Source organism: Ips typographus, linkage group LG1, assembly GCF_016097725.1.
Source record: "Ips typographus isolate SLU linkage group LG1, UJ_Ityp_2.0, whole genome shotgun sequence".
Taxonomy (NCBI): Eukaryota; Metazoa; Arthropoda; class Insecta; order Coleoptera; family Curculionidae; genus Ips; species Ips typographus.
In genome coordinates, this window is record NC_138422.1 from 10,708,895 (window position 1) to 10,723,542 (window position 14,648).

Genomic DNA, 14,648 nt, shown 5'->3' on the forward strand with positions numbered 1-14,648 from the left:
TCATTCGCTACTAGGTGGTACACTTTTAATTTATTGGTGGTTGCAACTACTGAAAAACCTACACCGACCCCCTACTGTCACAGGGTTTTGTATGTGGTGTATATTTCAATTGATCCGGAACTACTGAGTGTGAAAAATTAGAGCTCAATAGAGGTTTTAGGGTTCTGTGTAATTATACCACTTGGTCTATATTTTTAAGCTCTAGTACCTGGTAATGGAGAAAAACATCAATTTTATTTCATGTTATTTTGAACAACTTATTATTATCACCAGAATCTGTTTATTATTAAACTTATTATTAAATACAGGATGTCCGAAATAAGTTAAATTAAGACAAAGATGCGCAATCAAGAAATCATATACAAGTTGAGTTTTTCCGATTTTGGAACTTGCTCTTTGAAATTTTTTCAGTTTTGTGATTATTCTCCAATGTAAAATGATTTTTTCAAATTTGTAGAACAGGGATATAATCGAACGCTACCTCCGGAGTAATTTAAATGCAGTGAAAGTTTGCAAAATCTGCGAGAGGTAGAATAAAAAAAAGTTAACTATAACGACATACGTCTGAATTTATTTTCCTCTTATTTTTGGATTTCCTACATAAGTTCGTAATACGTATTTTAAAACACCTTGTATATTGGGTGGTTCTCCTCAAATCACAAACTACCCACTGTGGCCGCATTCGTTTTCAAGCTCCATGGAGCGAACAGAGCTTTTTTGACGTCACAATGACGTAATTTGACGTAATGGTCAAATTATGGTTTTGCCAAATTACGTAATAGTGACGTCAAAAACGCTCTACTTTGAGACTTACTCAAGAGCTGTCAAACTCAAAATATAAGTCAGAAAAGTGAAACTTAAACTGTCACTAAAATTGATGTTATGAAAAGTTTGAAAATAATAGATACATATTTATACAGGATGAGTCAGTTAGTCATACTACTTCAGTCATACAAGCAGGACTACGGCATTCGATAGAGCATCTTATTTAAAGATAAACATTTTTTAAAAACATAATATGTCGATGGTTCCTTCTTGGGGTTAAAGTTTTAAATTTTTCTTAATATCATCAACACAGCTCTTACAGTTTTTGAAATTTAATTAAATTTTACCCATATTATCTTTAAATCTGCACCTCATTAAAGATAAGAATTAAGAATTTAACAGAACATTAAGTTTTCTCATTTATTTTGGGAGCTTTTTTCCCCTTGCATTTTTTTCGTAAATCTGTTTTCTAGAAATTTTGATTTTTTCTTTCAAAGAACATAAAAGTTATCTCACTCACTCTGTAGAGAAAGTCAGTTTAAATCAGTAAGGCTCTGGCATTTGATAGAGAGAAACTTATTTTAACGTAAGTTTGGTCATGTAAAAATATGTCGTCAAACGCTGTCATTTTGTAATAAAGTGTGTAATTTCTACTCCTACAGGGATTTTGGTTAATTCCTTAACAGTTTAGAGAACGGATAAGTAGACAATTGCCACCGGTTGAACGAATATAGAATTCTAGACTTTCCGCAACTGTCAGATATGAAATAGACCAATCACAGACCTCTTCAGCGTTCGGTATGAAATAGACCAATTACAGCTGATCTTGAACGTGAACAATATACTACAAAGGGTCGACAAGAGATTCCGAGATTCCGATACTTTCAGTCGAATTTGGAACACCCTCTGTCCACAAGAAACAAAAATCTAAATACATAAATATTCTTACATATTAGCAAAATAATTACATAGACGGAAATTAGCGAGTCGTGCCTTACACTGCGGCAAAGTAAAAGCACATGAACGATCATGATGTAATTATGTGATTACGCTATTATCCGTACCGTTATACTCTATCATTTCGACTCTAATGCGAAAATAATTTATTTACTTTCCACGTGACGTAATAAACGTACTTGAAGCGTTCCTTATCGCCCGTTTACGTGGGCATTTGTGTTTGAAACTTTAGAGATTAATCGATTACCGGCAATTGCCGATCGATATTGAGAATCGACAGACTCGCATCGGTATCTATCGGAGTTTGAGCCAAATACTCGCTTTCTTTCTCCTGCTGTAGATGGCGCCTGCTACCGGAATTGAAGAATGACCGTACGTTGAGCGACATCTGCGCCATACACACCGATTACTGGAAAAAGTGGTAAAGCAGTAAAATACGACGTCCAATCTAAAAGTACTTTCCAACATATAAAATTGATTTTATGCGTAAAGTGATAAATTACGCACCTCTTTCTTACTATATTTACTGAGAAAAATATGTATGCAGTGGATAATCAAAAGAAAACGTCTGCTTGTTTTAGTAGATTTGTCCACCCTGTAGTTTTAGAACCAAAATCGAGATAATTTGATTAATTTACATCTTTTAGTGAAATTTCTAAAAAAAGTTCATCTGCTTTATGGTTGTTACTTCAAAATCTCCAAAACGGACTGGATGAGACGAATTTGTGCTTATACCTACTTGGTATACTTTAAAAACCTACCTCGATGATTTGTTTTTGAGTTCATAATTTAATTTTAAATGAGCAAAAGCCTCTATGAAATTGAAATACCATAGATTAGAATTGTTCAAACAAAAAATTCTCTTCCGATCTACCGATTTTCAAAATTCAGGTTAGATTAGAATAAGATTCTACCACTATTTTTGTGGTAGATGGTCAAAACTAATATAAGATTCTTTCATGCTGGTCTAGGATTGACTGGTTAAGGAGATTTTCTTAATTAAAAGCTGTGCAATATACCATATACCAATATCTCACTCACTTCTCATATCTTTGGAAGTACTATATCTCGCCTTACGGGTTGTGACCAATTCCATGGCATCCTGTATATTATTTAATCACAGGCTATCATCAAACATTTCTGAAAATTTCTGTATCTCAAAATCTTACTTTTCTGGTAGGTACCTATAAGAATACGATCGCTTGAGAAAGACATTTATTTATTTGTTCAATAATTGGAAATGGTAAAATAAAAGAAAAGCATTGCCTTGAGACAAGAATAAAAATGGTTTCTTTTTCAACTCAAAAATGATGCATTAAAAAAAACAAAAGTAGACAGGAGACAGACAGAAGTACTTACTACATTTTTGCTTTATTTTAGGTATTTGTCACCACAACTTATATGATAATTTTTTTTAGAGACCAAAAGCATTGTCTGCAGAAAGAATAATTACCACTTTTTATTTTATTACTTACAAAATGCAGTAAAAACTAAGTTTCTATATAACATAAAAAAGAATAGATTTTTATTCATATTTTAGAAAACAGTAGATACAGATGCAAAAAGGCATATATCAATGGGATCAGCTTCAAAAATACTATGAAATGATGATATGAACCTCTGAAATATAGACATAAAAAAAGCTGTCTTACTTTATTAATATTTTCGAAGTTTGCATTGGACTATCAGAATAATCTCAAAAATCGAGATATATTTATGAAAAAACAAGAAATAAATAAAGATCATCTTAATGTAATCAAGCAGCATCAGTATGTCACTGGGTGATTTGAACTAAAACGAGTGTAGTACGGCACTGTTTTTTTATAAAAATTAAAAAATCTCTCATAGAATCCAGAATAGAATCATCATCATCACAGTCATAACATCTTGACAGATGTGTTGTGAACTCTAGAATAGAATACACAACAAGCAAACCTAAAGTACACGGTAATTTTCAAATTATTAAAACCCTGAAAATCAGTTGACATTAAACACACCAGAACCAAAGTTGTTTACCAGAACTAAGGTTTCAGCAAAACAAACAACATTTCATTCAAGAACTTTAATTGTTTTTAAATCATATGAATAACAACTTTTAACAAAAGAAAATAAATAAATACTCTTCTCAACATTTTATTTAAATTATAATAACGTATGTACACATATTACAGGCCAACATACCCCCACTGTTTGCAAATTATGACTAAAAGCTGGATTTATAAACTGTGTTGCTCATGTTGTTCGTGGTTTGTTTGTAGTAGACCAGCGACAACATAAGCAAACGACAAACAACAGGAGTAACAAAGTTTGTAAATCCGGCTTAACACTTTAACTTAAAATAGTAACCAAATTAATAATACTAGAAGTGAATGATATTCAGTCTTTGAACGAGGTAGAACCTAAAACTAACTAAAAAAACCTAATTCTTTGGCAAACCTTTCGAATTTTTGACACTAAATCTAAACACCCTTTAGAAATTGGGATTCTTCGGCAATAATGCTCACTAAAGTTTCATCAAGGATTCTCTATATGGTAATTAATACTTTGCTTTAATCAGCTGATGTAATAACTGTCACGCAGTTATTACATCTGATAAATTTAACGGGTTAGCTAAGAATTGTGAAATTTCTTCGAGCTACAGACTTTGAATTTTAAGAGATACTTGTGTGTGAGAAGATTGAGTAGTTGGTAATGCTAAGTTAATTCAAACAGTCTGTTGCATGTGGAAGTTCCACAAATCCCAGACAATCAAACGTTAAAGCAATCACACGCAAACCCTTTTTAGTAAATATGCATGAAACTTTTTAACGTTTTCACCTCAAATTCAACTTCGCATCATTATCTCTTCAATAGTGAAACCCAATTTTTTAGGAACGTGCAACGCTACCTCAATTTGCTCATTCTCCTCCTCATCTTTGTCACTTAAATCCCTAATCGATAAATCCAAAAGTTTGACGTCTTTGTCAACCTCTCCCTCAATGGTAGTGGTGACGACGTCAATTTCTGTCGTTGACTTCGTTGAACATTGAAAGGCATGATTGCTCAAATCATGGTAGGATCCGAAGAACAGCTGACATTTGTTGCACTCCAAAGGTCGATCCGTGTGCGTGGTCATGTGACTTTTTAGGTTAGACCGTTGGTTGAACGACTTGGAGCAAATCGGGCACTTGTGAGGAGAATCTTCCATATGGAGAATTTTGTGCACTGCTAATGTTCGGGACTGGCAGAAACCTTTTCCGCATTCGGAACATTTGAATGGTTTTTCTTTAGAGTGAATATATCTGAAACGAAAAAAAAAATTCTTTTAGTCTTTGATTTATAACAAAAAAAGATTGAATTATCTGTCTAACAACAATGGTGTGTCAATATTGTTTATCTTTGGAGGGCCAATAATAATTATTTATTATAGCGCTGGTCAAGGAATGCGATAAATAATAGTAATCATTTAATTTATCGACATACGTGCGATTGTCCATATCAGTTTAATTCATCCCATTCCGTTTAGGTTTTGTCATAAAAATTTATACAGAAGCTTTTTTGTTGCTTATTACTTCATTTAGTGAAAAACACAATAAATATCATGCATAATCTCTGTACAATTTTATATGATGTTTCTAATTAGTTAGTATGACTGGAAAATCAGCTTAAATAAGCCTAGAAATTAACACAATCCAAATTTGTTTTATGCAATTTTTTGCTAATATCAAAAATAAGGGAATTAAAAAGGTTGTCAAAATTCAATTTTTGTTAAAAATTATCTAAAAAGATTAATTTATAATATGTTTTGATAATGCTACAGAAACATAAAAACAGCAAGAAAATATCAATTAACTCAAATATTTGTTTATCCTTTAGTTTTTTTACTATTCCATGTGTTTTTACAGCCATTTTACAGGTTTCCATTATTTTTAAACGTGAAGTTCTAGTTCTAGTTGGTTTTTTAAGCAAAACGAATGAAAAATAATGTTTTTTTCTTACCCAATAAACAATGTTCAAACAAAAAGTATTAAAAAATCATTTTTTAAATCAATACAGATCGTGAATTTACAATTTTCACGTACTTATTACTGTTAAAACTTTGGTTTTTATTATTATAAATGTGTTTGTTTGTGATACATCTGAATGAAAAATTTGGTTGCTGTCATGAATATTACTTTAAGTAGGTTTAATTTCCAAATAAGAAGCAGATTTTTATTTTTAGAAAAAAACGAGTAAAAAAACTAATTTATTTACATAATAATATTAATAAAAAACGAGAAGGTTGTGTGTTTTCCTTTTCATTAAAAAAATATTAGATACTTTCTTAGTTTTACAGTTAATTCCTCGGTTAATTCACATTGGTAAGAAATTCTAGAAAATTTCTTATATTTTAATTGTTATGAATTTGTAAGAAGTAGATTTTATTAAATATTAGTAGAAAACAAAAGAAACAGAGTTGACAAAAAAAGTGGATAGCCCAATATGAGAAAAAGTAGTGTTCCTTGTCATTTCGTATATAATTTCAGGACATTGCAAATGAAAAATTTGTCACTGAAATGAAATAGAGGAAACAAAGGAGAAGCAAAAAAATCCTAAATTTAGCTCACAAATAAGACCAGATTATAGAAACTATATTAACAATTTTGCTTAGTGTAATAAATTCAAATAAACATAAATGCAGAATATGAAATTTGCACGTCTGCCATAGATAAAGAGGTGATAAGGTTATTGATCAACATGAAAATTAGGCAAGTAGGAAATCTAATTATCCCAGTATTTTTACTGTTTACATAAAACGATATAATATTAGTTAAGAATGAAGTTTTGCCAAAAATTGGAAGGCATACAAACTATAGTAAGTTAAATTTAATTCCTAAAAGAGAATCTTCAGTTTTAATCAAATCTGAGCAGTGAAATTTTTGAAAATAACCTAAAACTGGCTGGTAATGTAAGAGCTAAAATAGCCATACACAGTGTAAAAATAAACAAGTATTGTTCATATATAAGCAGACAAAACGAAACAGTTAATTTCGAAGTTTAAACAAATGTAAAAAAACATAACAAAGACAGTTGACACTGTTAATTTACTCACAGAGACAGACAGTTATATCTTTTTGTTATATCTTTTTCTGATATAACTATCTTGACAGACAGTTATATCAGAAAAAGTAATACACAAAGAGAAGTTACCCCCATAAAAGCTAACAACCCATTTTAAAATATGTAACTACCTGCCTAGAGGCGTTCAAACGTGATCGACAGATGCTTTCTAAAAATAGGTAAAACCCTCCAAGACAAAATTATAAAATAAAATTTGCCTTAATCATACACTTTAAAGTTGATATAATTTCCGGTGATAAAAACAAGAATTAAGAGAGTAAATTAGATTTGGATTAAATGGTCATCATTCCTGAGTTCCTGAGACTAAAATTACATTTACTACTTGTTGATTATTACTTTTTATTATTAAAAGGCACTAAATGCCTACTTCTGGATTTATTAAAAAGAAAATCGTTTACCATTTAGAAGACAGAAATGATGTGTCAAATATGCTTGAAATTAACTATTATTTTAATAGGTTTTGCCATAAGAACTGAGAAAAGTTTCAAGCAAAAATAAACCAAAACATCTTCTTTGTTACTAAACAAATTATGAAACTAGGCAAAGAAAATTTTCATTTTTTCACATTGTGCTCCAAGAAATTCATGACATTATTTGAGGCATAAACTTGGATAAAATTAATTTTTCCAATTACTTTGACTCTCTGTATAGACTCAGTCGAAACGTATCAAAGTACTAAATAGTTTTGCTTTCTCAAATTTTGTATCTGTGTGAAAAATATACTTTTAACCAATTCAAAATTTCAGTCAAACTAGTTAAAAGTACCACATTTTTGCCTTAAGGCAGAATGTTCCACTTTACTCTAAAAGTATTAAAACTCAACTAACCTATGATCTCTCAGATGGTCCTGTCTCCTAAAGGCCTTTCCACATATATCACAACTATACGGCCTCTCATCAGTATGAGTCCTTTCGTGAATCAACAAATTGTAACTTTTCGTAAAATGTCGATTGCAGTACTTGCAAATAAACTGTTTTTTAGGCCTGGTACTGGAACCGGACATTTTGGTTCCGGTGGGTGGTATCATGGGGGGCTGTAACCGCGCATGTGGATAATTCCTAAACACCTGCTGCTGCTGGTAACAATTGCGAATCCACTGGTTCGTCATCATGGTACTGTTGTAACCCATCCGGTACTGGAGCATGTGCGGCAAATGTGTGATGGGAAGAAACGGAGATCCTTGAGTGGCTAGATATGATGGTGTAGTGGTAGCTTCCATCGGCTCCAAACGAGAGTACCAAGCAGGGGTTGGTTCGGTAAGGAAATTTGGGGTGGACATTGGAGGGGAGTGAGAGGAGTATGTGGGGGTAAGAGGTGGGGTAAGTAGGGGGGACGTTGAAGAGTCCGCTTCTTGCTTTATTTGACCTGGTGTTAGTCCTCTGTGGGGGGAATAGTCTTCAGGATACAGTCCTAGAAAGAAGATTATTTGTTTTAATTTGTTACTATTTCCATTAATTTCTAAATTATTTAAGTCGTGAAAATGAAAATGTTGTCGAATTATTATTCAGAAGTACACACAAACAATTTGCAAAAAAAAAGGTCCTTATCTAATCAATATGTCAAACTGTGTTTTCTATAGAAATTATATTTTTTAAGAGTTACTGATGTCCCTTATGTCTTTTCTTCTCTTCTTATCTTTTTTTATAAACTGTACAGTTTCTGTTTAATTGTTTTTTGTATCTGTCATTGTTTTTTCAGTTGTTTTGCTCCCAAAATTAACGTTAAAATATACAGGGCATCTCTTTTTTGCGCCCCAGTATGGCCTTCTCTATTACCTAATAAAAGTGATACTAAATTGGTTTGAGGCAAATTAAAAATTCTCCATTACTTGGAATTCACTTTTAACTTTTTGCCTAATTTAGTTGATGAAATAACTGGAAATTAATGACACTTTTACTATTGTCACTTTTCCTCCTCTACAACATGGCAATTGTTAAGTTTTTAAATTGGGGACAAAGTTCAGTTATTTTTGGAAAAGCAGTATTTCATAATCGTTTAGTCACCAACAAAACACCGACAAATGGTTCTGTAAGTTTGTTTACCTGTGTTTCAATGGCAAAACGGCAACAATGTTTTTACAACCCACCGGAAATATAGCTTTTGATCATTTTTATGGCAGGTCTCGCCAGCATGCACAAGGCGCTGTAAAGTTATAAAAAATCCCATCGTTATTGGCACCCGGCAGTAAAATAAAAAGGAACCATCCATATCCATAGATCGTTTGTGCGGAAAATGGTAAGACACTCCCGCACGAGAAATTACCTTCTTCTTTCAGCCCTTAGGTATACACTTATTTCCAGTTATTTCGGTAAATTTCTCTTTCATATTCTCCATGATAATTCTCCATATAACTCTCAAAACCAAAGGCAGGTTTCAAGCATAGTAAAAATGCAAACGGGAGAAGAAAATTGCCTAATTGAGTGAAGAAAGTATTTAGGGTCCCGGCATCAGTATTTGACCGATTTTAAGCAAAGTTTCAATTTAGCCCCTATTTTTCTTTAGTTCTGCAGCGTGTATTGAAAATAGAGCTCCAGCTCTTCATCACGTTATCGGAAATTCTTTTGTGGGTGTCAAAAAATAGCGCAACTACCTTTTCCTCTATAGATTTTTGCATCCATGTTAGTTTACACATATTTTTGTTTCAAAATATTATCTGAAGACTAAAAATTGATGTGTGTTATTTTTCACTTCTTCAATAGTCATTTACTAGATAAATCAAAGATCAAAACTATTGGAAAACACTACAATTTTGCAAGAATAGGGATAATATTTGTTAATGCAAAAATTAGAATTTACAATGTTTGATGAATGCTAATCATCTTACTAACACATTAATTTCATCTATAGTAGTTTCTCATGGAAATTTTAAAAACATACTTTGATAAGTGAATATTGTAGTTAGAAAAACTTGTACATTTTGAAAAATGTGGTTTTAGGTGAGTAGGGTATGGAAAATAGATTAGGTTTGCTTGTTTATTTTGAATAACTTGTGTTGGTGAGAACAATTTTTTTTAGGCAATACATTGACCACATTATCGGATTTTTAAGATGTATTCCATCGTGATTTAAATCAATATGGCTCCTGTAAAGGTGTCAAAAGCTACCATACTCACACCAAATGAGACTACAGGGTTTTTTGCACACCATCCCATTCCATATAAAAAAGTATTTATAAGGTTTTAATACCAGTGGAGAAGATATACAATATAGTGAACATTGAGTCAAAAAACGTTTTTTTAGTTATGTCTCCTACTCAGAAAACCACCTGTACCTGAAGTGTAAGTGAAACTTAATGGCTAATCTTACCTAGTTGATTATGAAAAAAATTGTTTTGAGGTTTGAGAAACACACTATTTGGGAAAAACACTGGTAATTAGTGTAAAACATAATAAGTAAACTTGTTTTGCACTAAAAACACGTCGTGAAAACGTTTACAGAATATTGAATCAGAACCGTTACTCACAATAATGGAAGAGGATGTTACGGCTAGGCTACACACTATGGCAAGTTGGTGTCGAATACAGAAAGCCTTATCAAGCCAAAAGGTTCAAATTCACATAAAAAACCATAATGCGAGTGGTTTATTTATGCCCCAAGAATTTTAAAAAAAACCTGCAATGTTAACTGAAAAGGTGTGTGCGAATTTAGTATTGACTACCATTATCAAAATGGCTCTGAATGATGGTGAGTAAAGTACTAAAATTAGACATTTGGCCTTATAGAGAAGACGAATAGAGATACAAAATCCACTTTCACTAACAAGTTCTTTGTCTCGTTCTTTGTCTAAAAAGCTTTAATTAGTATCTACAAAAATTAACAAGATTTAATATAACTTAATTTTTTGGTCATTAAAAACCCATGCAGGGAGACCAAAATGTGATGTTCACAACACTCTGTATTTTTGTGACCAGTTACTTTTTTTAGTTATCCGCTTTTGATGTTTCAACAGCCATGTGTAGTGAGAAGCATAATCATACAAATAAATGCTCAATTGGAATCATATCTGGGCTACTAGGAGGCACTAAAAACCATGGAAACTTTCTAGTGATAAATGCTGTAATTTTGTTACTTTTCAGATAAAAAAAATTATTAAAAGGTAACTTTAGTGTAGAAGAAGATTGTGATGATATTTATTACTCAGATTTGGTACTAATACCCAAATCTGTCTTAAAAAATACGTTCTAAATGCATGTATATCACCTGAAAATGACATAGCAACAGTAAATTACTAACTTAACACAATGATTTATTGTTCTCGTGTTTGTTATTATAAAACACAGCTGCTTCTACATTTTTAAACCCAATTCAAGGTCGGTCGCATTATTTTTTGGTGCAATAATAAAGAAAAAACGTATTACTATACTACAGTATAGGGTGTGTACTGTATCTACACCCAAAACTACTTTTTTTTACCGAGTGTACTAACCTGTAGTTTGCTTAGCACTCATATGCACTTGATGTTCGAAAACGTCCATACTCATTTCAAAATATCACTAATAAATCACCAACGTTCGGTGAACACAAGGAACCAAAAAAAAATTGAAAAATAACGGTGAACTGCCAGTTTGACTGTTACGCCACCGCACACTGTGATAAACTGGTGAAGCAACAACCGAACGATCAGGCAGGGCCTACTGTGAGGTAGTAAAAGTAGCGCTAGTGGGCGGGACTAGTGATAATCGTCGCGTTCTGATTGGTTGATCGGGTCTGTGCAACTGTTTTGCCGGGTGGCTGCGTATTTTCCACCCTGCTGCGGATAAAGGCACTAAAAGGGAGCGATTCGCTTTTGTTCTCCGCTTTTTTTTTGGGAGGGACGGTTTTAGATTGCGATAGTCGACTATAAAGCCTCCGTAAATGTTATTGAGTTATCAACTGATATGATTTGGAGAGGGGGGTGGAAAAGGGAGATTGATTAGGATTTAATACAGGGTGTCCTTCCGGTGGTTTCTCTGAAACTATACATAGTTTAGGAAAATAAATAGTTAGGGAAAATAAACTGACTACTAAATGTGGTCACAAAAAAATACTGAAAAAAATTTTCAGCTTTCTAAATCCACCGGTAGGGGGCGTTTAGACACCACTAAAAAGAGAAGAAAAGGTAAGTGGAATGGTATAGCAAAAATATGATAAACGTAATTGCCCGTTCTCTACAAACAATTTTACTATTTAACTTGTTTTTCTCTCTCTCTTTACACAAAAATGTATTAGGTATCTTAAAAACTGTTGATTGCAGATACGTTCGTTTTTGCGCAATTTTAAAGAGTATTTTCTGTCTTTTATTAAAGTGTCCCAAAACACATGTTCAATTTACGCTTTTGCCAAAATATTTCGAAAAAAAGAATTAGGTATATAATCCTACATAAAGAATTCAATTATCTATCGTGACGTGAGAAAACTGCACTGGGACTCCGTATGATATAAGTAGAGTAGAATTCTATTTATCGACTATATTCTAGGTGTCAAAATATGGCGAGAATTGGAGACTTTTAAGAGGTGCCAAATTCACGCGATGGTGTGGCTTTCTAGAGCTCTTTGTGCATAGAATGTCCGACATCTAGAATATAGTCGATAAATAGAATTCTACTCTTCTTATATCACGGAGTCCCAGTACATTACTCGAAAGCCTAGTTTATAAAAGAAAATTTAGTTTTAGTAGTAATATTCATATTAGTACTAATAGAATCAATGCTTATGACCGAAGGAGTTTATAATAGTTATTTATACAGCAAGTGACTTAAACCATTTTTTATTCATAGGTTATATCCCCAGACGTTCAAGTTTTATCGGGTAAACTGTGCATAGGTGATTTTTTGCAAAATTTTGCTTGGAAAATGATTGAGACTAAATAATTCGACAATAAAATCCTGAGACCGCAGGTCGATTATTTCCTGAAAACTCACATTTTAGTTTATTAACAAGAAAACACCTTAGTTAGAACACAAATACTAAACTAAACGTGATGAAATTAATGATAATATTGAACTCACCCCAGCAGACGACAGATTTTCGTTCAGCCATGTATATTTTTGTTTACATTTCAGATTGACATTCAGACGTCATAATATTTTAATTTATGTAATTTTTTAATGGAAACTACGTTATAGTGATTTATTAATTGTTAATATTGAAGAAAATAGCTTAAATTTTATATGTGTCTAAATCCCGTTTCGTTTAATATCAAATGTTCTTCAAAAAAACGTATTCGAAAAAGGTAGGAGGTGTTTATTCAGTGTAAAATTTTAGCAACTAGGGATTTATTCAGTATATAACGGCTCTCATTGGTCGAATTAGAAAGGTTCATTGAATTTTATTGGCTGCTAGTACAATGAGGGAAATAATCACGAAAAGACCAATTAGGTTCACGAGTGTAGCAAGTGGCCTAAGTTCTTCGAGTGAATACACCGGTTTAAGTCACGTGTTTCATAGGTACAATATTTTGTTAAACTTCGACTTCTTATATCAAAAAAAAAACAAAAGATATATATTATTCATCAGATTATCTTGTTTTTTGATCCCCACCATGAAGATTTCGCTTATTTGAAGAGATACATGAAAGTTTTTAAAACATCAGAGTAAAAAATAAAGTAAATGAGTTAACATCATTTAATGTGAGATATACAGATTAAACTTAAGTGTTTACCCTGGGTAAAGTATGATTCGGGCATTACCCGGAATATTTCCCTCATGTGTTAAATGTCCCATAGGAGCAGTGCATTTTCACTAGAATGACAGCGATAATTGCATTCTAAAGTGATAATCAAGAGTTTATCTGGCGGCAGTTTATGGATTTCTGTGACACTACGTTCTAAATTCAGCAACCACAGTTCCTGTTTTGGCAATTTTTTTAACAGATTGGGCCTTCAACATGAGGAAAAAAAGTGGAGAAGAATATAAAGAAAACACAGTAACGTATCAGCAAAAACTTTGATGGGAAGATATCATAGTGACTACAACGTGCATTTCAATCCATTTACGGACTTGACTTTAAAGTTGCTCGCGAGATGCCAAAATTGCAAAGCGAAAACAACTGCAGGAATCAAAAGAAAAAAGAAAAGCTTTGAGATATGAATAATTTACAAAAATAGTGCGCAGCTGCGATGAAGATACGCCAGAAGGTTTACAAAAAAGACGTTTCTGATATTTTTGTTTGAATTGGCATGGCGAGGAGGAGAAGGTTCCAAATGTTTGTTGGGCAAATTTAGCCAACAATGGAGCTGCTGAGCAGCAACTGATAAAAGTTACTGAACATAAGAGTTCTAAGTCTGTAAGCCAACTCGATGAAGACCATAATGCCACGATGACCGAAAAAATGCGAAACAGTAAACCACAACAGCAAAATATAGTGCAGTTCAATGCAAGTATTTCTTCTACACCATTTCCAAATGTAGTTCAGAAAAGGCCAAGTGAGATTCAGAATAAGGAACTGCAATTCAGAAACCATCAAGTGCAATTCGGAAAAAATCAATTTAAATTCAGAAACCATCAAATGAAGTTCAGAACATTTAAAGGCAATTCCATAAAATACATTATCTGTGGAATAAATACCAAAGTTGAAACTCCAAGTCACTTTAATAAATTAATATACTTTATAACACAATGAATGTTATGCAAAAAATAACACAATTTAGGTTAAAAATTAAGCTGAAATACGCTTGATATACTTTCTGAATTGCAATTAACAATTTCTGAATTACACTTCACTGTTTCTGAATTACAGTTATTAGGAATGGTGTCCACAGACGCATCGACTTCCATGCAAGGGAATACAAAAAACCATTTATTATAATAATTGTGTATTTCATTGTAATTCTTGTAATTTTTAAATG

At 32.4% G+C, this 14,648-nt stretch overlaps 1 protein-coding gene and 1 long non-coding RNA gene across 4 annotated transcripts; one reads left to right on the top strand and one right to left on the bottom strand.

Annotated features, from left to right (window-relative positions):
* Positions 1-3,769: 3,769 nt before the first annotated feature.
* Positions 3,770-11,447, bottom strand: LOC145728375 (uncharacterized). 3 transcript variants are annotated; one of them, XM_081978562.1, is made up of 3 exons: positions 11,249-11,447; positions 7,650-8,232; positions 3,770-5,003 (listed from the first exon to the last, which is right to left on the bottom strand). In XM_081978562.1, exons 1-3 carry the CDS (start codon positions 11,301-11,303, stop codon positions 4,547-4,549), a joined length of 1,095 nt encoding a protein of 364 aa, XP_081834688.1. In that variant the 5' UTR covers positions 11,304-11,447; the 3' UTR covers positions 3,770-4,546. The 3 variants fall into 3 exon arrangements, with proteins under 3 accessions (XP_081834688.1, XP_081834697.1, XP_081834702.1); XM_081978571.1 differs by lacking the exon at positions 11,249-11,447 and adding an exon at positions 10,286-10,416; XM_081978576.1 differs by lacking the exon at positions 11,249-11,447 and adding an exon at positions 10,129-10,279.
* Positions 10,364-11,135, top strand: LOC145728389 (uncharacterized). Its single transcript, XR_014178081.1, has 2 exons — positions 10,364-10,506; positions 10,747-11,135. It is a non-coding gene; the product is annotated as an uncharacterized LOC145728389 (long non-coding RNA).
* Positions 11,448-14,648: the final 3,201 nt, after the last annotated feature.

Excerpts from the sequence above, each read along its gene's own strand:
- LOC145728375 (XM_081978562.1), bottom strand. The coding sequence starts at position 11,303 with ATGAGTATGGACGTTTTCGAACATCAAGTGCATATGAGTGCTAAGCAA. Across the intron at positions 8,233-11,248 it reads GAGTGCTAAGCAAACTACAG|GACTGTATCCTGAAGACTAT; the intron begins GTTAGTACACTC and ends TCTTCTTTCTAG. Across the intron at positions 5,004-7,649 it reads GACCATCTGAGAGATCATAG|ATATATTCACTCTAAAGAAA; the intron begins GTTAGTTGAGTT and ends TTTTCGTTTCAG.